Source organism: Lathamus discolor, chromosome 1 (assembly GCF_037157495.1).
Source record: "Lathamus discolor isolate bLatDis1 chromosome 1, bLatDis1.hap1, whole genome shotgun sequence".
NCBI classification, from domain to species: Eukaryota; Metazoa; Chordata; class Aves; order Psittaciformes; family Psittacidae; genus Lathamus; species Lathamus discolor.
The window spans coordinates 135,835,957-135,858,423 of NC_088884.1; the positions used below are offsets into that span (position 1 = coordinate 135,835,957).

Below are 22,467 nucleotides of genomic sequence, written 5' to 3' on the forward strand. Positions count from 1 at the left end.
AAGAAAGCAATGTACTTCTACCTCACTGTACTGAAAGCACACTACTTTGTAGGTACCTTTCTGAATGAAGATGACCAAGACTTACATCAGCAGTTGTAGGGGAACAGAAAAAGACAATCCCTGAAGTGTTTCTTAGAATGGCCCATGTGAAAAGCACAATGTCATGGTTTAATTTTGGTTTAAAGTATCATTTCTCTGACCCTACACGAGGAAAAAAAAAACATAAAACCAAAAAACCTCAGATTTTGTGTGCATGCTATTTTTAATGGAGTGGTGGTGGAGCCATGTGTGTTATCTAATCTAGTAATTAGTCGCATGTCTCTCTTTTCCTCTCTTACATAACTATCACATCCTATCAGTAACTCAGTGAAAGATTAGAAAATCAAGTTTTTTCTTGTTTAGTTTAATATGCCAAAGGTGAAATAATGCAACAAAAAGCAAAGCTTTTAAGAATCAGGTGTAGCTTAAAGATGTAAGAATGACCACACTGGGTAATACCAAAGTCCAACTCAGTCCCTGTTTCCAACCGTGATAAAAATGAATGTGTAGAGAATAAGGATGAGGTGAATGATCAGATTTCCCCTAACATAATCTCCTAGATTCCAGAATTCTATGTCTTGGGGATTTCCCGACACAAAAGTGATTTTATGTAATGGATTCTTTTCTGAATTCTCTGGAATCTTTGCATCCTCCTCCTGAACCCACCCATAGTATGCCAGGCTCCAAAACTGATATCCAGAGGATTCCCTCTATTCTTGCAGCATACTGCTGACACGCATTTTAAGATCAAAATTGAAGCCTGTTTCTTAATCTAATTAACTTCCAACAACTTTCTACAACCACAAAGAACAAACTTACACAAAAATAAATCTTTTTTCTATCTAAACCTGAAAAATTTTCTTTTTCCCTTGTCGCATGGAAGCCCTGAGTGTCCAGGAAAGACTTAACACAATAAGGGTGACTGTGAATACAGAGAACAGCATGCATCACAAGCATCAGGAGACAGACAGGGGTTACTGTGACAGTAAGTACTGCTAGCAGAAAGCGCAAGCTCTGAAGAAACATACTAAGATTTCTACAACTGGTGGGAGCAGTGTAAGATGTCAGGCTCCCTATTCATCCATCCTACTCCAACTCCCTTACACTGTTTTTAGTTGTTTTGAAGTGAAAGATGATGGGGAAAAAACTCTTCTGATCCAAGCCCCCAAGGCTGGCAATGCCATGAGTACTTTGCTCCCATACATGGGGAATTATGAAAAATAGCTGACTGCAGCTGACAATATTGCTGTAATTGTCAGTATAAATGCTAACATATGAACTTGCAAAGGAATCACTGGAAGTGGCAATAGTGGAAAGAAAGAGGTTTTCATTTCTTCTTGATCTTAATTGCTCCTAGAGGACAACCTTAGAATCCTAACTCCAACTTTTGCAGGAAGTCCCACAAGCTCTTGAACTTTGTCCTGTTTCATTTTTCTTCTCCATTTCCACAGGTAATCTAATCTAACAGGCATAGTGAACTCCCATTCCCTTTAATGACTGTCCACAGTACTTCTTTCAGTTTTACTTCTATCTAAATTCTCTGCTTATCTCCCTACACTTTGTGAAGGGTCAACTCACACCTGACACGTGTGAAACAAAATTCATAACCCATTAAAACTATTCATAACAATTCAAAGCACTTTACCTCATCCTGTTGCCATTCAAGTTCACACTACAGGCATTTCTTACTTTGATCTTTCCTTAGTCTGTCACTTCTTAACTCATTTCATTTTTTAAAATTAATTACCTTGCCTGTCCATGTTTAAAACATACCCATGTTCTCTCACATATTTCAGTCATCGTAATACCTTTATTTCTTTGACTTTAGGAACATGAAAGACAATGGAAAGGCAAAAGATGCAGTACAGGGTGGCTGAGTTCAGGCAAACCACCTGGACATAAATCCAGACAGCAGCTTCAGTATCATCCTCCAGCCCATTGTATGCGAAATACAGCTGAAGACAAATCCTTCCTTTCATAAGGCCATAAGTTAATTTTCCTGATGTGTAAGCTTTGCCTGGAAGGTTTTAGAGGAACTGGTATATTTACCTGAGATTTTTGGATTTATGACAGCTTCAAACAAACAAAAAAAAAAAAGGAAAAAAGAAAAAAGCTATTGTAAACACAGTAACACTTATGCAAGAGACTAAGCTTTCATTTAAGCTGACATACACCTGGAAACCCTAAACGTTTCCCTACCAAAATGCACTGTACTATTTTAGGTCCGATAGGTCTGGTACTTCCCCAGAAGAGCTGGATTTGTTATTTTACACTCGCGGAAAACAGAGTTTACTGCACCAACCAGCTGCAACGACAGACGCACACGGGTCTGCAGAATGAAAGCATCGGACCCCATCCTACACAAAGTGCTGGAAACGGTCGAGGGGTAAATACACAATTCCTACGGACAACGGGCTTTTGTCTCATCTTGTAACTCTCACCGCGTCCTCCATTAAAACTCTAACAGAGACAGACAAGGAGCCAGCCCAAGCGGCCGGAGCGCGAGCACCAGCCGCTGGGAGAGAGGGAGCAGGCGTCCACGTACGGGCTGCCCCGCAGCTCCTGCCCACGACTGCCCCGGTGAGGCGCAGCTGCAGCCCCTCTCCCGCCGGGTGACCCGCTGGAGACCCGCAGTGCCGCCCCGGCGGCTGCCCCCGCTTCCTGCTCGCCACCCAGCGCCAGCAGCGCCGCGGGCTCCCGACCCTCGCGGCCGCCCTCACCGGGGCGGCGCCGCTCCCGTGAGCCAACCGGGACCCCGCAGGCCCGCCCCTCTGCACCGGCCAGCTCCCACCCCCCTCCTCCTTCCCCCGCCGCTCCCCCCCGCTCCGCCGAGCCCCGGGGCGAGAAGGGCCGCAAGGCGCCCCGCGCAGCCCCGCCATGGGCCGAGCCCTTCCCTCATGGGCCCTCCCCTCCTCACCCCACGTGACTCGGTCCCCGGCCGCCCGGCGCCAGCCCCGCCCCGGTGCGGCGCGCGCGTGGAGCGCTGTTTTGTAACCTCCCTCCATGTTGCGGCCCCGCCTCCCCCCCCGGCGCCGCCGCCCGCAGCCAATGGGCGGCCCGCCCGGCGGTCAGCTGACGCGGCGTTTTATGTAAGCCGGCGGGGCCGAGGGCGCGCGGCGGCGCGGTTTGAAAGGGGGGCTGCGCGCTGCCGGCCCGCTCGCGCGGAGGGGGAGCCGTGGCCTCGGGGCGCGCGCGCGCGCGGGGGCGCGCACGTGACCCCCCCCCTTCCCTCCCCTCCCGGGGGTGCCGTGCTTCCTCCTCCTCCTCCTCGTCGTCCCCCCGCCCCGCGCCGCCAGTGCCTCAGCGCGGAGCCGAGCCCGGCGGCCGGAGCAGCAGCGCCACACCCCCTCGCCGAGCCGGGCAGCCGATGGCGTTCTCTCCCGTGGCCGTGGGCTCGGAGATGTCGCCGGAGCCGGGCGGTAGCGGGACCCCAGGAGAGGAGGCGGGTGGAGCGCGGGAGTTGCTGTTGCCGCCGCGGCTGGGCGAGAGGCTGGTGCCCGGGAGCCGCCTGAAGGAAGTGGTGGGCGCGTCGCTGGCGCCGCTGTGCCTCGGGCCCCTGGCCGGACCCCAGCGCCTCGGGACCCTGGTGGAGTGCTTGGTGCTGAACTACCGCCTGCGGCAGGGGCTAGGCTGGGGAAGGGGCCACGGGGTCGCAGCGGAGAGCGGGATCGCGGCCGAGGGGCCGCTGCGCTGCTGCGGCTGCGGCAGGTTCCTGAGCGAGCCGGTCACCGTCCCGTGCGGGCACACCTACTGCCGCCGCTGTCTCCGGAGGGAGCTGCGGGCCCGCTGCCGCCGCTGCCGGGACTGGCTGCTGCCGGCTGGGGGCACCAGCACTGCCGCGGCCCCGCTGCGTACCAGCGTCGTCCTCAACCGGCTCGCGGAGAAGTGGTTCCCGGGCGAGTGCGAGAGAGCGAGGACCGGACGCCGGCTAGAGGAGCTGCTTTCCCAGGGCCGCTTCCGAGAGGCTCTGGGCGCCGCCAGTCAGGCCCTAAGAGCAGGTAAGGCTTGTGCGGAGCAGGCTCTCCCTCTGCCTGTCCCGCGGGCTCCCGTCCCGCTCCCCGCCCCAGCGCCGGTAGGACCGTGGTGAGCTGGTGGCGAGGCAGGGCTGGCTCGGGGGGCCTCCCAAGTGTGGTGGGGTTAGGCGGGTGTGAGTTTGCTTTCTGCCGTTCAGCCCCTCTGTCCTGCTGAGGCTGTCCGCCATCGAAATGGACTATAAAGAACGTCTGAAGTTTTCTCGAGTTTGAGAGGATTTAAGGGACCTCCCTCCATAGTCTGGCGGAGTGGAGGAGGGACCGACGGCAGGACGCGAGGCTGTTCGGAGCTCAGCTGAGAGTCAAGCCTGGTAGTGGGGTATGCTTGAGAGGTGTTGGAGGAACGTGCAACACGGGTGCTTCATGTTCTTTTTCTAGTTTCCCCTCCCACATGCTTTCGTGAGACTTGTTTTCAGAAGAGTTTGTGGGCTTTGTTTTGCCTTGTGTTTAGTAACCGCTGCGCACAGACAAGAGAGATTCTCTTGCTGTATTTAACCTTGTTTCCTGAGAGAGACCTATTTTCAGTCTGAAGTGTCACCAAGACAATTCCCAGCAGGCCGGGCCCAGTTGCATAAGCAGGCAGGCATGGAGGGGGACAGGTTGTGTAATGGCAGTGACATCATGGGTGGGTGTGGTTGGAGTTTTATAATGTAGCCTTGAGAGAGGGTGCAAAGGCGGGGGTAGAGCCACGCTTTTGCACCGTCCTGTGTCAGGCGCAAGCCATATGCCTGGTACCGTGAGCGCTTGAGATACAGCCTGGTTTTCAGAGTTCAGGCTTTGTGGAGGGAGTCAAATTTATATGGCTGATACACCTAGGTGGATCCAGTGGCACATTCCTGTGTTGTTTGTATTTGACAATGGAATTTAACACCTGGTGACTTGTAAGGCTCCGTTTGCGTTTGTCAGTTTGCTTCTGTTCGGAAACTTGGGAATGGGAATTAATATTTTCACAGATCAAGTGTATTACGTTTGTACAGTTTTCTGCAGCGGGGAGAGAAACAAAAGCTTGCATAAGTCTAATCCTTCCAATCTGTTCTGTGGAGATACGTTAGAACTAGTTCCATAATAAACTGGGTTTAGTGTAGGTGGGATTAAGTCTTAGATACGTTTTAAAAGCCTTTTGGCAACCTATTTTGAAGAGGTTCAGTTGTGGCCTTCAATTCTACGTTATTTGCCCAGGCATTTACACAGTGTAGGATATGGGGTGGATGTTACCTGAGAAAGTGGCTGCTCTGTTTTAAATCTGGGAAGTGAAAGAAGCAGTTGTGTCCTGAAGTACAGCATTGATTCATACAGGTCACAAAGAAATGGTGTCAAAACTCAGTGGCCTTTAGGGTACAAACTGATTAATCCGTTCCTGATCACAAATGTTTACAGGGGTCCTGTTTCACATCTCAAGATTGCGTTGAAAGAATAAAAGATAAAATTGATTCTACAGTCTTTTATTAATCTTCTGTGGAATTAGCAATACCATTTGGATAGCTGTAGAGAAAGGATTTTGATTTCTTTTTTTTTAAGCTTCTGAAATTTTTAAAACTAAATTAAACTTTAAAATGGCTTTAAAATTTGAGAATAGTGACCAGATATGATGCTTATCCAAAACTTTATTACTTGGATTCAGTATATGTGCTAGGATTAAGTGGTAGAAGCTCAGTTTAAGATCCTTTGTACAACTGTTTAGTGTGTCTCCAGTCCTGACAACTATCAATATTCAAAGTATTCTGGTAAAGATACTAAAGAACTTAGTGAATCAGAATGCAGACATACATTAAATGTGAATTTAGAGCTGTAAGCTTACAATTACAAACAACTCACAATCAAGTGATTTCAGACCAGAAGAGCACTAATTAATACCTGGTGGTATACTTTGTATCTTCCTCCAAAACCTGAATCTTGAAAACATTTAGAGGTGGAAAAGCTGTAGCATAAGAAATGTATTTATGTTTAAAATAATTCAAGTTCTGTTTCAGTGTTTCCTCAGTATTCATCTCTGTTTCTTTATAATGCGAATAGTTAACGTAAATCTGATGTCCTAAATAAGACATTGGCATGAAGCCTCTACTGAAATGGCATCTTTTTATAACTTGCTTACATTTCTTGAAACATCTGAAAGGGAAGTATTTGCTATGGTGCAAAAGTGACTTTTGAAAAGCGTGAGGATTGTTAACATTCATATGGTTAATACATTCCTTCCAGAGGCTGAAATGAAATAGTTCAGTTAAATGAAGTCTATTTGATTAAAATAGAAATGCAGCTTGTCTTTAATCAAGTATCCTGAAACACAAAGCTAATATACTTGAGTTTGTTGTGAATCACAGACTCGTTCCTGCTGCAGTGGGTCTCTGGAGGTCTGTTGACCAATCAGTCTTCTTGTTAAAGCAGAATAAACGTTGAATTCAGAGCAGTTTGCCTAAGCTTTTGTGCTGCTGGATTATGAAAACCTATAAGGATGAAGATTCCACGGCCTCTCTGAGCAACATGCTCAAAGATTAATTATCCTCATAGTGAAAAGTTTTCTCCTGATTTCAAGTCTGAACTGCGCTTTATTGACACTGTCTCTTCTTGCTTTCCTGTGCACTATAGTCTTCTAGGTAGCCTCCTCTTGGATTGTGGAAGGCTGTTTGGTTCTCCCAAGGCGTTTGGGAATAGTTTGCCACTAAACAAGCCCAGTTCTCACAGCCTCTTCTCATGGGTTGTGTGTTCCAACCCCTGATTGTTGGGGTGACCCTATAGTACTGTATTAGTTTCTCCGCATTATGATGTGCATTTATTTTAAAGAATTTGATATTTTATAATGAATCATCTAAAAAGCATGCAGGATCAGAGCAGAGATGGTCCATTTATTCGTATGCTTGTGTTGACAATAGCCTGAAGCAGATGCTATTGGAGTAATATAAAAAAGAATGCATATTGAGTGGGGTTTTTTGTGTACACCTTTGTATACTTCCTTATTACTGTGATAATACCATGTGCACACAGTTCTGCACTCACAGTACTTGGTGTCTGTCTTGTTAAAATCATTTGGTTTTGTATATGCTATAAGTGAGTGATTTCTGTATTTACAATATATTGGGTTACCAAATGTAAAATTTGAGCGCAAATTGTGTTCCTGCTCTGCTCAGTCTCTTGTCTAAGGATTTGAAATAGTTTTGCGTCTTCCCTTTAGGTGGCAAATATTTAAATATATGCTGAAACATTGTAAAATTATGTTTGCACAATTGCACAGCCTAAAAATTAAATTATGGTTACCAAATTTTACATACAAATTTAGATAGAATCATAGAGTTGTTTAGGTTGGAAAATACCTTTAAGATCATAGAGTCCAACTGTTAACCTAGCAGTGCCAAGCCCACCACTAAACCATGTTCCAGAGTGCCACATCTATGTCTCTTAAATACCTCCAGGAATGGTGACTCAGCCACTTCCTTGGGCAGCCTGTTCCAATGATTGACAACCCTTTCTGGGAAGTTTTTCCTAATATCCAATCTAAACCTCCCCTAGTGCAACTTGAGGCCATTTCCACATGTCCTGTGCTTGGAAGAAGAGACCAACCCCCACCTCACTACAACCTTAATTCAGGTAGTTGTAGAGAGAGTAATAAGGTCTCCCCTGAGCCTCCTTCAGGATAAGCAACCCCGGTTCCCTCAGCTGTTCCTCATCAGACTTGTGCTCTAGACTCTTCACCAGCTTTGTTGCCCTTTTCTGACCTGCTCCAGCACCTCAATGTCTCTTTTGTAGTGAGGGGCCCAGCACCAAACACAGGATTCGAGATATGTCCTCACCAGTGCGCAGTACAGGGGTACGGTCGCTGCCCTGCCTGCTGGCTATGCTGTTGCTGATACAGGCCAGGATGCTGCTGGCCTTCTTGGCCATCTGGGCACAAGCTGGCTCATGTTCAGCAGCTGTCGACCAACATCCCCAGGTCTTTTTCTGCCGAGCAGCCTTCCAGCCACTCTTCCCCAAGACTGTAGCATTGTATGGGGTTGTTTTAAGCCACATGCAGGACCCTGCACTTTGCCTTGTCGAACCTGATACAGCTGGCCTTGGACCATATATCAAGCCTGTCTGGATCTGTCTGTAGAGCCTTCTTATCCTCAAGCAGATCAACAGTCCTGCACAGCTTGGTGTTGTGTGCAAACTTACTGAGGGTGCACTTGATCCCCTCATCCAGCTCATTCATAAGGATATTAAACAGAGCTAGCCCCCATAATGAGCCCTGGGCAGCACCACTTGTGACTGGCCACCTTTGGTCTTGCAAATTGCATCTAATTTGTTACATGTATTGATCATTGATTTGGCAGTGTTTTGTGTGTGTACAGCAACAGAGGTGGGGTCACGGTTAAACTCCTTGGTTTGGTTCTGTTTTGTACCAGTTAAATTGGAATCATGTTTTTCTGTTTTAAAAAGAAATAGACAAAATGTCCACCTGCTGTAAAGTTGAACTCACATTTTTATCTTCAAGCTACCCCTCACCAACCACCCCCCCCACCCCCCCCCCCCCAGAAAAAGAGGCTTGGAGTTCCTCAGGTTATGCTATACACTTGAAAGTCTGAAAAAGAGGAGCTCCCTCTGATAATGTGCAAATAGGTAGCTTATCAGAGAACAAAGACACGCACTTACTGCTACTTCTGAAGGAAAGAATTTGGTTTGATACTAGCTCTGCTGGACGCCAGAGTCAAATACAGCAGCAAAAATGGTATGAAGCATTTTATCTGAGCTCTCACCTTACCAGGGCACCAGGCTACAGCCCTCAGAAAACACAAAGCCACAGAAAAGCAGGCTTCAGCATTGTTATGCTTGCAGAATTAATATTTAAGTCAGACAAAGACAGTTTCCCAAATTTCTGCTAATACAAACATTTTATTATGTCTAAAATAAAGTAAAACCAACTGAACAAACTGGGTTTGGGAATATTTGTATTTGAAGGGAAACTATCAACTCAAAAGGTAGACAACCCAAACTGGAAAGAAGCTTTAGTTTCAGCTGTGAAATCTTCTGTGAGTTTTGATTTTCTTAGGTCTTTCTTTTTCATTAAGGTCTTTTTGTAATGTAGCATTGTGGATCTAAATACAAAGCAGCATGTTGGAATATGGGAGAACATTGAGCAGTCTGGCTTTTAAATCTAAGACAGGCCGATGTTGAGGCTTATGAAAATTTAAACTAGACATTTAGAACAGACTAAGATAGAGTACCAAGTTGAAATGATCCCCTCCCAAGAAAACCTTATTGAAACAAACTTAAAGAACTATTTAATTTTAGTATTGTTTATAGCAGACCAATGTTTGACTTAGTGAAAAAACACAGGTGTATTTAAAAAAACTAAGTCAAGAACAAATCAGTGTGCTGGTGTTTTTTCCAAGCAACAACTACTATTAGTTGTGTTATGAGAAGCATAGTTTTAGTGGCATGGAGATGGTGTGTTTCCCATTTAGAAGCTGCTTTACTAAAAGTGCAAAATGTTGTATGTTGGACATGAGAATTTTACTGAGCACATACTAATGTTTTCCCATTGCTGAAGTTCCACTAGTACACTTACAACAGGGCTGCCAGCTGATGTTAAAGGCTTTCTGATGTTGGCTGTCTCTTCTCATACCGCATAGTGATAAAGCCTACTTCTGGTACTTAGCAGAGGGATACTGTTGCACAAGCGGCATCTGTATCTTCAACCATAGTTGAAAAAGTTGGGGCCTTATAAAAGCAAATAACAGTCTAAAGGAAAACTTGAACTTTTTAAAGCAAACTTTTTAATGTTTTGACTTTTTAATATAAATGCAGTGATTTCCCAGATTTCTGTGGCTTCGAACAGGTATAAAGCTAAAGTCTACGTAGTCTTCAAATTTTGTTGTTACAGCAGTATTGAGCAGTACTTTATTTTGTCAGCCTCAGTGCTGGATCTTTTAAAATATTTTTCTCGTTGATACAAGACACATTAGAGGGTGTAAAATTCAATCTTTAGCTTGAAAGACATGACTCCAGAATTACTGCCACCTTTATTACTGAAACACTGGGGGTGGGAAAGAATGCGCTCCATTAATTTCGAAGGTATTGTACAAAAAAGTGTGATTGTGACATATCGCTATGAAAGCATATCTGATTTAAAATTACAAATTTCTGAATTAAGAGTGTTACTTGATTTTTCTCTTCAGACTCCAGTGACTTGATGCTAAGAATTTACAGAGCTGAGTCATATGTTGGCCTCCAAGAACATAAAACAGCCATAGAAGATCTGAATTTTGTTATTTCTAAAATGCCAAATTGGCCAGAGGTAAGTTGATATGAACTCTTCATTTATCAGTATCTGTTTTTATCTGTAAAATTAATTAATTCTAAATTATATTTGTATCAAGTTAAGAAGCTAGGTCAGCTGCCTTAAATGCTATCTTGTAAGACATGCAAAATGCTAACAGGTATCTTAAAATAGTTCCATAAATGAGACTGGCTGCTGATGAGTGTGACAGGTTAGACTCGATGACTATACTTGGAGTTGGGATAGTTTATGGTGACGTAGCCTGTAACTGCTAGGGTTTGGGGTTTGTTTGTTAATCTTTATTAAATAAGTACACTTGTTGGTGCAGCTTGGAAAGTTTTTGTTCAAAAAGCCCGAAGAAACTCAGCAGGAACTGAACTTTATAAATAGTGCAGGCAGCTGGGGAGTCAGTGGCCCTCAGAATTGTGAGGTACTGCATATTGCAGTGCTGTCTGAACTTAGTACAGCAGGAGCAAGATCTTGCCACACAAGGGGAAATAAATGCTGCTGCCTTGGTATCTCCTGTGTTCTGCATCCTGTTTTGTGCATCTCAGCGTTGGTAGTACTGTCTGCTTTTTTCTTTATGTTTGGAAAGAAACCTCACTTTGCTTAACTGAGCTTGGTTTGATGGATTCCTGTAACAGTTCTTAGAGGGTAAGGGAAGTTGGAAAACAGGCTATCTGTAAAAGGAATTTGTTTTCTTTCAGAGGAAATAGTATACAGATTTTTTTTTCCTAGATGTGTTCAAAAATAAAATCTAATTGGAAGAAGCAATTCCAAAAGTGCATTGTTCTGTGCTAAAAATATGGATTAAGATGTATGTAAGGGATGCATGGTTGTGTGGAGTGTGGTTTGTTTGTAGTCACCCTTCTTCAAGCTGGAACCGTAAAGCTTTTAATGAAACAGAGAGCAAAAAGGATATGCTGTAAGAGGTCATGTAGCGCTTTGCATTTCGTGTCCCTCTTCTTCCCCTCCAAAGGCTCACAGAAGGGGAAAGGTAAGGCCTTTTGTGATTCAGCTGAAACTAGTCAGGATTTTAACCCTTGATGTCAGCCAAAACAAGTTAACCGGAAGAAGACAGAGCACCAGCCTATGCCATGACTATTTTCAAGCTCTGTAGGGGATGTATGTTAGGCAAGGCATAGAGATCATTCACACTGTGCACAGCTGAAGTTTGTTGGAAAGCTACGTTACTATCGTCATTGAGGGTTCTGATTCTACCTGTGTTGTAATGGCTGTAAGATGAATATTGCAGTTCTGCATACTCTTTAGAAATGTCTTCATGGCATGTGTTTTTCAGGTCTACTTCCGGAAAGCAAAAGTGCTGCAAGACTCTGGCTTTGTAGGTGATGCCTTACAACTGTTTCTACAGTGCTTAGCCCTCGATGAGGACTTTCTTCCAGCCAAGCTAGAAGTGGAAAGGGTAATTTTATTTATGACACTGGATTGCAGTCTCTAACTTGATTCTTTCATAAAGCTCCCATTATAGTAGACTTTGAGCATCTAAAAATCTTCAATGCATAAAAAGAAGTTAAAGTTCAATACATAAAAAGAAGTGGCAGATAAGTTCTTTTCAAGATGTATCATACTACATTGAAGAGATAGTCCTGATGTACACATTTAACATGTCCGTCTCAATTGTACATATGCTTTTGAAATGACTAAATTAAAATCTGGAAAAACTGGGAAGTGGGCAAGTTTATTATTTTAAGTTGAACTCTTTCTTGCCCAGAGTACAACAGTTTTTCTTTGATAATCAAAATTTATGTTGAAAGAGCTGCCTGATACTGAACTGATAATGTCTAACTCTGTTTAAAGAGCTCATTCACTTGTAATCAAAAAGACTTCTAGATAAATTTCTTTTTAGTCATATAGATACATAGGCTTCTGCTTGTTCTCAGTTTAAATAAAACTTTATTTATAAATATACCCTCATGTAAATTAACTTCTTGTGTATGCAGTTTTACAGTAAAGCTATGTCTAGATCCTTTTGGTTATTATGAACATTTAGCTCTTTGTTTTCTAGACACTGTGTGATGTCCTGTCTCCAGAGAAGTTAAGAGAGAGTCTGAAGGAACCTGCTTGGAATTTACCACATATTCGAAATAAACCTTTTATACTTGGTTCTGAGGTGACTGAGTCTTCCAGCAGCTTAGAGCTTTGTTCTGAACAGGTAACCAGAACTATAGGATAACTTTTAAGCTGATACACAAACATCAGATGTTCTGATATTCTTATTTGTCATCCTAAATGCTGACTTTCTGTAGCTGTCTAAATTGGAAGAGAGAATTGTGGCTTGGGCATAATGTGTTTTCATTTGGAGTATTAGACTGTTTATTCCAGTCAACTACTTCTTAGAAAGTACTGAAATTTGATATTAGAGACTTGAAAATCAAAAGAAATACAGAGTTTGTTCTCTTTGAAGCAATGATGTTTTTTAAATTGTTAATGCTAAGCAAATTTGAGTACTGCATTGACTTACCAATGTTTTCTAATTAACTAATGAACTAAGTGAGGGTATCAGTTTGGCTTCTATATCTTTCTGTGTTCACATCTTACGTAGTTAGGTTTGTGTTACTCTCTAAGTACAATTCAGTTCATCTTTCCATTATAGAGTTTAGGAGGATCAGATGTTCTGGAGCCTGTCAGAGGAAGCTTAAATCGTGCACAGTCTGCCCATGCTCTTAACTCAACAAAAAACCTTGCCAAGGAAGATGGCTTAAAGAGAGTGTCTTCTGAACCTCTTCTCTCTGGTCAAGAAAAAGGTGCTTTGTTAAAAAGAAAGCTCTCCCTGTCAGAGCAGGATACAGTTGTATGTGAAGATGGAAGAAACAAGCACAAAAAGCAAGGAGGTAAACAGTCACTTACTTTGAAATTTAAAGAATTTACTGTGATGTACCTTTCTTTGAAGGAATATTTTATATTGCTTTTCCTTAGAAAGTACAAAACGGGACTTGGCACTGGCTTTTGGAACAATTCCAGAGGATTTGATTGATGTATCAGATTTTGAGTGCTCTCTATGTATGAGGTAAGATTTTCTTCTTGATTCAGTCTTTCCGTGATAAATGCTTGGCCACATACCTATTACACATATAAACTGTGAGGTACTTACAAGTTGTGATGAGTTCTGACACCCATCAATAATTTTCAATCTCTGTATCCCTGAAGTTAAATGTATATTTAAAAGTGTCACTTGCTATAGTTATATATAATACAGCATGATTTTAATCAAGTTGCCTTTTAAATTAAACTTGGTATTGTTAATTGCTAACCTTAAAAGGGTAGGGGGTTTTGCCGTTAAATGGGTTAAGGGTTTTTTTTCAGTCAGTAAAACGATTTAACTTATTTTGGGAAAGCTAATGCTTTCAAGTATTGCATGTGAAACTCATACTTGGCTAGGAGATACTAGGATATAACACTCCAGAATGTTAGTCTACTTAAATGGAGCTGATGTATTTGAAACCTCTTATTAAGTTGTCTTGGTTTTCAAAATAAATACCTTAAAACTTCTGGTGTATACTAAACTGTCCATAGTCATGTTACTACTGTGTAATACTGCCAATAAATCAACTTAGCTCCTCAAAGAATCACTTAATTTTACACATTCTGAATCTCTATGTAGTGAGACCAAAATCTTTGTACAGTGGGATGTTTGGAGTGTTGAAACATGTCCAAATTCATCAGAAAAAGAAAATAAAAATGAGTGGTGCAGTGCCAAATGGAAATAAACTGCAGTATAAGGGGAAAAGTAGAATAAGGAGACATGGGGTTAATTTTCCTCTGCTTTGTTCTGATCCATAAGTAGTTGTAAAAATTGAAGAGGTTGATCAATGACTTTTTAAGCAAAATACACACTTTTGCCGTGGGATTTAACTTGTAATACCTTTGTTTCAGGCTGTTGTTTGAGCCAGTGACAACCCCTTGTGGACATACTTTTTGCAAAGGTTGCTTGCAGCGGTGTTTGGATCATTCTCCTCAGTGTCCACTCTGTAAGGAGAGTTTGAAAGAGGTACTGTTTCTGAGTAGAGCTCACAAATACAAGTACTGGATCATTTTAAAGACTGTTACACGTAAACCAAACAACTTGAGTTCACTTGGATTATGGATAGCTACTAGAAAGGAAAAACTTGAGACAGGCTTTGTCAATACAGGTTGATTAGGTTTGCCCCAGGATCTTAGATGTGTTTCTGTTACCATCCACTTTATTGGTGTAATTGAATCCTGAGTGTTTGTAAATGTTGATAACTAGTCAGCAAAACCTCTCTGTGATTTCCATACACTTTCTTTGTTATATGTCTGTGTAACCTAGGAAATCAGTTCTGTCTCCTGAAAAGCATAGAAATACAAACTGGGTTAGACACTTGAGTTGTCAGATGCTAAGAACTAAAATGAAGAATCTCATTTTCAAATATTAGAGTACCATTAGGCGTTTAGTAATAAAACAAAAAACTTCAGAGCTGTAAGCTTTCGTGGGTTTAAATCTAATTCATAGCACGTTTTATATATCATGGTTTTAAATAAAAGCTTAATTTTCTCAAGCCTTTTAGTATATATGAAAAGAAATATTAATATATTTTTTAAATTACTTACAGTACCTTGCAAGCAGAAAATACAGCATCACAGAGCTGCTGGAGGAATTAATAATTAAATACTTATCTGATGAATTATATGAGAGAAAAAGAATTCATGCTGAAGAAACTGCTGAACACTCAAAGTAAGCTTTGCTGTTTTTTATCTAGAAAACCTGAGAGATTAGCATGGAAATCCTTTTTAGAAGTGTTTTATCATTTTTGTAGTTATTAATAATGGTATATTATGGATGCAAGAAGTACAAAGACATGCTAATTTTGTGTCTTAAATGTATGTTTCAGAAAATTAACAGTTTCTTAACTACTGTGGAAGTAAAAAGAAAATCACATTGATGATAGCAGTGTGAGGTTCTCCACGAAATATGCTTGCCTTTCTGTTTCTTTGCCTTTGTGCACTGTTGTGGAGCTTCGGTTTTAGCTTTGCTGCTGATAATGGAATTGTCCTCTTGAGTTGGCCACAGAGTCTCAGATACCTGAATTTCTTTCAAAGCAGTTCATGGTAGACATTAGTTCTATAAAGATAGATGAGGTGAAAAGAAATAGTTGGGATTTTTTTTGTGGTCTTGGTGTTTATCTGTATCAGAGTTCTTCAGATATACAAAGCATCATGTACTGTAGACATGAATATTGGAAAACTGTTTAAAACTACAGCTCAGATGCAATTTATGTAACAGCATGGATTTAGAATTATATTTTGTAGTCTGAAAGGTATTAAAATTAAATACTCAGTAATGTTTTAATGCCAGCTTGTTTGTATCAATTGTCAACTGTACACACTTGATAAAACAGCATGAAAAATATATTGTGGTTTTCAGCTAGGCCTGCTTTTGTATATTGCAAACTAAAAATTGTACCCTGGGTTGCATCTTGTGATCTGGAGTCCATTGTTGAAAAGAATCTAAATGGTGACCTAGCTACTCTTGTAATAACTGCTACAGCTTTCTAGTTCCAGGAAGACTGAGAGCATAAAGGCTTGTGTGGCTTAAACTAAGACAAAAAGGAGAAAAAGTGACTAACACCCCTTGCCCCAAAACAAAGCTCTTCATTTATTGACTAGATACTCGCTAACTAAACAACTGAGAGGCTGGGTTGCTATCCAGTATTTACTCTAATCAGTACATAGCTGTTCAGTCACTTTAGTATGGTTTTCTTATTACTTATGAAAGGTATTAAAGTATGCTTATCACAAAATTTGAAAAGAGTGGTTTATGACTTCAAATGTTGCAAACATTCTGAAAAAAGTGTGTTGTTTGGGCATAGTTCTCTGCTTGGGTTTTAAGACACTCATTTCTTTTGATGTTCTCTTGAAGCTTGACCAAGAATGTTCCAATGTTCGTTTGCACTATGGCATATCCTACTGTGCCTTGTCCTCTGCATGTGTTTGAGCCAAGATACCGACTAATGATTCGTAGAAGTATGGAAACTGGAACTAAACAGTTTGGGATGTGTATAAGTGATTCTCAAAATGGGTAAGTTTATAACCTAATTCTTCTCATCTCTTATGTTTTTGTTGGGCTTTTTTGCATTACTGACAAGGTCTCTTTTCTAGTTTTGCAGATCATGGATGCATGCTGCAAATTAGGAACGTTCATTTTCTACCTGATGGACGGTCTGTTGTTGATACAGTTGGTGGTAAAAGATTTAGAGTTTTACGGAGAGGGATGAAAGATGGTTATTGCACAGCAGACATCGAATATTTGGAAGATGTTAAGGTACCCGGAATGCTGTCTAAATACTTACTAGTATTAATAACTGTAGATTTTTGCTTGATTTGTTCTTAGGAGCTCTGTTTCATATTTTTTGGTCTCTAGAGCACTGGAAGATTCAGTGGCGACACATGGAAGAAATGGAAGCTAGCTTAATTTTCTGTTATTATAAAGGAGCAAAGAAATTGGTGGGATTTATTTGAGCCATAGTTTGAAGTTGTAATTTTTAAAAATATCATGGGACTTCTTTACTATTCAGTCATTAGCAGTCAAGGTTTAGGAGAATGAAAGAAATGCATCTAAATATAATTGGAATGGAATGTTCCTTGATTTTAGCTCAAACACCTTAATTATCTCTTTATCCCTAATGATGTCTTCGTAACATTCCGGCTATAGGTTGCTGATGAAGAAGAACTAAAGAAACTGACAGAGCTTCACAATTTTGTTTACAATCAGGCCTGCAGTTGGTTCCAAAACCTAAGAAACAAATTTCGCACTCAAATTCTTCAGCACTTTGGGCCAATGCCTGACAGGGAGGAAAATATACAGGTGAGCCATCATTTGATATCAATTATTAGGTGCTTATTGCTAAAAATAAAAACCCTATTAACAACTGCTAAACATTAAAAGAAAACCCCCACTTTATTCCCAACTTCTAAGGCAATAAGGCTCGCATCTTGTTTCTCTTATGATGAGCAACAAAAGGCAATTCTGTCACTGTTCAACAGTTTTTTCAGGAAAGGATGGTATGCTGCTGTGGAGATCTATCTAGTAAACTTGGAACACCTTAAGTTCCAGTAGCATTTTAAACTGTTGGGTTGTGCAAAGGTGGTAGAATTCAAATGGAAAAAAAACCCTTTAGTTTCTTCCCTGTGACAATATTTGGCAAAGAGGTAACCACAAATAACACCTACCTCCTTCCTGAGCTAGTGCCATGCACCTGCTAGTACTTCAGCAGCTGCTAGGATTTGACAAATGTTCCTTAAGAAACTAGCTGCAGCGATGTTATTTTAATGGTTACTGTAAACAATTAATGAAAGTTGGTGAGATCCTGGGAGAGTGGAGGCTGGAGAAAAGCAACATTTAAAAATATGTAAAATTTGGCTTTCAAAGTGGAATTGTATGTGAAGTGGGATGTTAGCCTGTCCCTCACCCATCTGGTACATACTTCTATGAGACTATATTAACCAATCTGGGAGGAGCGTAGATGCTGTGGAGGCCAGTGCGTGAATTCAGAAGTGATTTTAAGACAATTTAATAAAAAAACCCCAAAAGATTTAAAATAGCATACCAGGAAAGAGGAATAAGTGTGCAAAACCAGTGTAACTGGCAGGGCAGCAATACTGTGGGTATGTACTTGAGGTTTCTAATAGAACACAAATGTGTCAACTGTGATCCAGAAGCAAGAGCGGAAATGTCATCCTGGAGTGTTCCATTACCAGCAGTATTTTTGCAAGTCATTTGAGGTAATTAATCTTCTCTGCAGTGACAGGACCTCTGCTGAGTAGTATTATGTCCAATTCTGGGCATCGCATCTAAGGCTTGGTCTAGAAAATTGAATAAAGCACAGGAAAGAGTTCCACAGTATGTTTTATTAATTTAGAAGAAACTGATTAAGTAATCCTGCTCTGTCTGGGAACTAATAAGAAGGGAGTGGAATTGGGAGGTGATAGAGGAGTCCTCCAAATGTAACAAAGACAACTGTAATGAAAGCATTAGGCTTCAAGAACATTCAAGCCTAACATGACAGGTAGTGGATTTAGTTCTTGTCAGGGAGATTTGTTATTCGGTGACTGTCTTATAGTTAGTCATCTTTTCCCAAGGAAGCTATGAGCTTCCTTTGTTGTCTTAAAAATAACTGCTTTATCAAACTCAGTTTAGGCATAACTTAATTTAAATTCTCAGATGGGGAGGGATCAGAAAAGATCTCTTCAAAACCCTTCTGATCTCATAGATCTGGAATTCTCTAGTTAATATCAAACCTTAAACTAGACTTTGTCATTGATGACTTTGTCCTTTGGTGACTTTGTGTTAGTCAACACTGCATTGGTTATGAGTAACCAACTTATCTTTTATTTTTAGGCAATGCCCAATGGTCCTGCTTGGTGTTGGTGGCTTCTAGCTGTTCTCCCAGTAGATCCCAGATATCAGCTGTCAGTGCTCTCCATGATGTCTTTAAAAGACCGCCTGATCAAAATCCAACATATACTCACGTATTTTTCTAGAGACCAGTCTAAGTGACTAACCTCATGGGTCTTCCTTAAAAGTTACTCCGTTCTGCTTGTAATAGCAGCTGGAATTTTTGCTGCCTTTGCACATCTAGCACTGGTTTGAGAAGTGTAATGGAACTGCTTTTTCTCTATTCTCTCCACCCTCCCAACTTCCTAAACCATGTGGTTCTTTGAATGCACCCTTTCTTCGTCTAAGAGAGAAGACCACTGATGATTGCACAGTCAATCCAGCTAGATACGTTTTTCACGTTATCTACATTAAAATTTGCACTATGTAGAAGAGAACGTTTTTGAAACTTGATAATTTTAGCCACTGACCTTTTCAAGCTGTGGAAAGTGCAGGACTTAAGGCTGACAGTCCAAGTTTACAATACTGAGGAGGTATTAAAGGTTTTGCAAATGTTTGCCTCATACAACTGTTCTTTTGCTGTTTGCACAAATATTTGAAATATAGTATTGAATGTCACTGTTGGGTATTACTACTCTTGTTGAATTATCTTGACCATGAATATGGCACAGATTTTTAAGTTATCTTGTAAATGTATGCATTACAAAGCTGGTGACATTATGAACTGTTTGCTGAACTGAGAGCCAATTTTAAGGAGCAAATGCAAAAAAGAAAAAGGTACTTCTGTCTAAAAATTCTTAAACTGTGAATATGGTTTACATACCTGGGCCTGTACATGTTAAAGAGGAAACTGAAAACTAAATGGTAGTACCAGTTACATTTCTACTGGGCTTTTCAGGCTGGCTGTTCTTCCAGAGTACACACTTAGTTTGTAGAGCTTAGAAGAAGAAATCTTAGAGTGTTCGTGCGTGTGTGTATTGGGGATTGTGCATCCAGGATTTAAAAGCTTAAAGTTTTATTTGAACTTATTAAGTTGGTGCAAATGTGAGTTCTATGCCTTACTCATATCAATAGTAGAGCACACTGCAGTGGCAAGGTTAGCATCATGCTGCCAATAGGTACTTTTGTAATTAAAGGTTTGCATATTTGTGAATATGTCTGATACTGGCTTTCTTGTATGTAAATCATTTGTAAAATATTTCTTAAATCTTGCTTTTGCTAATATATTTAATTTTCAATAAAAGCTAAAAGTTTGTAATATTTTTTACTTTATCAGAAACTAAAAATCACTTTCCTTTTCCATTTGCTTCTGTTCTGGGATCTTAAGTAAATCCAGAAGCAGCTGTTTAACCTACATCACGGTTGTGAGCACTTCATGACATAATTGGTATGTACATAATCTGTTTCTGATTATAGTACCTGCCTTAGACTGATTATTGGTCAGGCAAGGTTTTTGACTGGTGTCCTGCTTTTGTGTCTACTTTGTTTAAATTAAGATGGTTTCAGGTATGAAATCTGCTTTTCTCAAAACTTTGGAGTTAGGGGAATCTGTGCTTGTGGAACAGTTAAGTATTAGCAGGCTTGCTAATCAGATGTTCTGGCCTTGTTCTCTTCTGGAGTTCAAGGCTTGGGGTACTACAGGTAGCCCAGAATCTGCTGGATCATTTTTAATATGGGCTTCTCTCTAGGGTAAATTTCCCTTTTATTGTACCAATGAAGTACTAGAAAGCTTTATTTGCATAATAAAAGAAGAAAGGGCATCCTATTCCTCCACTTCCCTATGTTGTAACCTTAGAAACTTAATCTTTGTGTCACCATGATCTTCTTAAGAATGCAGGTGACAGGATTTTTTTTTTCATGACCACAAGAAGTCCCAGTAGCCAGGCTTGAAATACCCAAATAATCTGGTGGTGGTTCTCTTTCTAGCCAGGAACTTCCATTTTGAAGTTGAGTATTCTGTAGTCTGCTGGAAGATGTGGTTTCTAGGTGGTTTTATACATTACCACAACTTCTTAATAAAGCAGAAATTCAGGTAAAGTGCCAATTGGCTTGCACTGACCTGTGCACAGGGAAGTTCTACTCCTGGAATTATGAACGGTGTAAGAGGAAACTTCAGTCAAAAGAAATAGCAACATCAAAAACCCAAAATTACAAAAGTGAAGATACATGCTGCAGTAAGACTGGTTGTAAGCACTACGCTTCAGTAACTCTTCCACACAGATGATCATTGTTGGCATCATAGGGAATGGTGTGAAATGGAGAATGGGGAGAAAAAATTTTTAGGAGGATTTTTAAGTTGGAATTTTTTCAAGTGGTTTTGTGGACCAGATTTTCTCACTTTGTGCAGTTAGAAGGGGGCAGAACCCCTTCTAACCCACCTGAATGTTGGCATACACCTTTCAGTAAATAGCTTGGAGTCTTACCTCGTGATGAGCAAGTCAGTAAACCTGTCAGCCTCTCATGTTTTGTGTCAAGACATAAGGAGATCCTTTGCCAGGCACCACCCCTGGACCTGCCAACAAGGGCTACCCTGAGTTAGTGTTGGGGCACCTTACTTAAGGGATTGTCCCTTCTGTGTTCATCATATGATTGACAAGCTGATGCACGCGTGTTTTTTACACAAGCATGAGAACAACACTAGATGTATCTCAAAAGATAGGTGATCTCAAAACAGCCGTACAATAAATGGGGTGTGCATGTATGTTAACATGAGAATGGTCATAAATCTCAACAGGAGGGGTTGGAGTCGCTGTACTGAGAAGTACCTGCCCAGAACTGATGTGGATTTTTCAGTCTTTCAGGCAAGGACCTCTTCCTAGTTTTGCTAAACTGTGACCAAATTTCTTAAATTCACCAAAATTCTTAATTCATTATTAGTATTCAGCTCTAGTCTCTTTACCTTAAACTACTGTTAGCAAACATCATTTCTTGTAACAACTTGGTGCCCTGAGTGAGAACCAGTGAACTTTAGGTTCAGAAACTTCAGTTTTCTCAGTGTGAAATGGCAACTTTGTGTTTCTCCGTCTAACTTGGTATTTCTTTCAGAAACTGGCAAATACACAAACTTCATCCCATTCTGTCCTGCAGGTTGTTTCTCTGTGGGCCTTTTACTGGTCCCAAGTTTCTTTGAGAGCAATATGAAAAGGTGGATGTAAGATATGTTGGTGGGGGTGGCTATGAAACTCGAAATGATGGTAGTAGGGAAGAATGTTTTCCCTGAATCCTGTGAGGGGCTAGGGCAGATTCAGACATTGCTTAGAGGCTTTACCAGAGTTGGAAGGACAGCGTGCTCATCCTTTTGTTTGGTCAGCCATCTAACCTGTTCCTCTGAGCTCTGTGGGGTGGGGTAAATGCCTGCTAAGTACTGAAATCTTACTATGGCTTCGTTTGCATTGATTACGGGTGAGATGGGGTAGAGCTGATCTGCATGACTGAGTCATCTGAGCAGCAGCACAAGGGAGACTTTCAGGGTGAGGCAGTGCTCACTTGACAAGATCTGCTGGGGCAGGGACAGTTCCCAGAGGGAATGGTTGAAGCTTTGGCTTTGAGCAGGTCTTCAGGAGTAGTTGTAGGCAAACCACAGCTGCATGGCCTGCAGCTGACCCAGTCTGAGACATTGCTCTTTTAGTACTGCCTCTGACTGTAGACACCTGACCATCTACAACTTGCATTTCAGATGTGAAGAAAGTTGTTCCAGTTAGTGAGTAGACAGGAGGTGTTTGTTTAAGGATTATTGCATCCATGTCACCTGGTATCGTACTGAAATCTGTTCGCTG

The 22,467-nt window shown here is 41.3% G+C and overlaps 2 protein-coding genes across 2 annotated transcripts in view; one reads left to right on the top strand and one right to left on the bottom strand.

Annotated features, from left to right (window-relative positions):
* Positions 1–2,990, bottom strand: part of TRMT9B (tRNA methyltransferase 9B (putative)) — a 125,636-nt gene extending 122,646 nt beyond the window's left edge. Inside the window, exon 1 of the mRNA XM_065665263.1 lies at positions 2,957–2,990. The gene's annotated coding sequence lies outside the window, so the exon portion shown is untranslated. The remainder of the gene's footprint in view (positions 1–2,956) is intronic.
* Positions 2,991–3,173: 183 nt separating this feature from the next.
* LONRF1 (LON peptidase N-terminal domain and ring finger 1) lies at positions 3,174–19,954 on the top strand. The gene is made up of 12 exons (XM_065696900.1): positions 3,174–4,037; positions 10,217–10,335; positions 11,618–11,740; positions 12,344–12,490; positions 12,932–13,169; positions 13,255–13,345; positions 14,212–14,326; positions 14,910–15,031; positions 16,217–16,375; positions 16,456–16,618; positions 17,009–17,161; positions 18,695–19,954. Exons 1-12 carry the CDS (start codon positions 3,407–3,409, stop codon positions 18,851–18,853), a joined length of 2,220 nt encoding a protein of 739 aa, XP_065552972.1. The 5' UTR covers positions 3,174–3,406; the 3' UTR covers positions 18,854–19,954.
* Positions 19,955–22,467: the final 2,513 nt, after the last annotated feature.

What these genes read in the sequence shown, in the direction of transcription:
- LONRF1 (XM_065696900.1), top strand. Translation starts at nt 3,407, where the DNA reads ATGGCGTTCTCTCCCGTGGCCGTGGGCTCGGAGATGTCGCCGGAGCCG. An exon ending in GAGTGCTCTCTATGTATGAG is followed by an intron (nt 13,346 to 14,211) that starts GTAAGATTTTCT and finishes CCTTTGTTTCAG; the next exon opens with GCTGTTGTTTGAGCCAGTGA. An exon ending in GAAACTGCTGAACACTCAAA is followed by an intron (nt 15,032 to 16,216) that starts GTAAGCTTTGCT and finishes GTTCTCTTGAAG; the next exon opens with CTTGACCAAGAATGTTCCAA.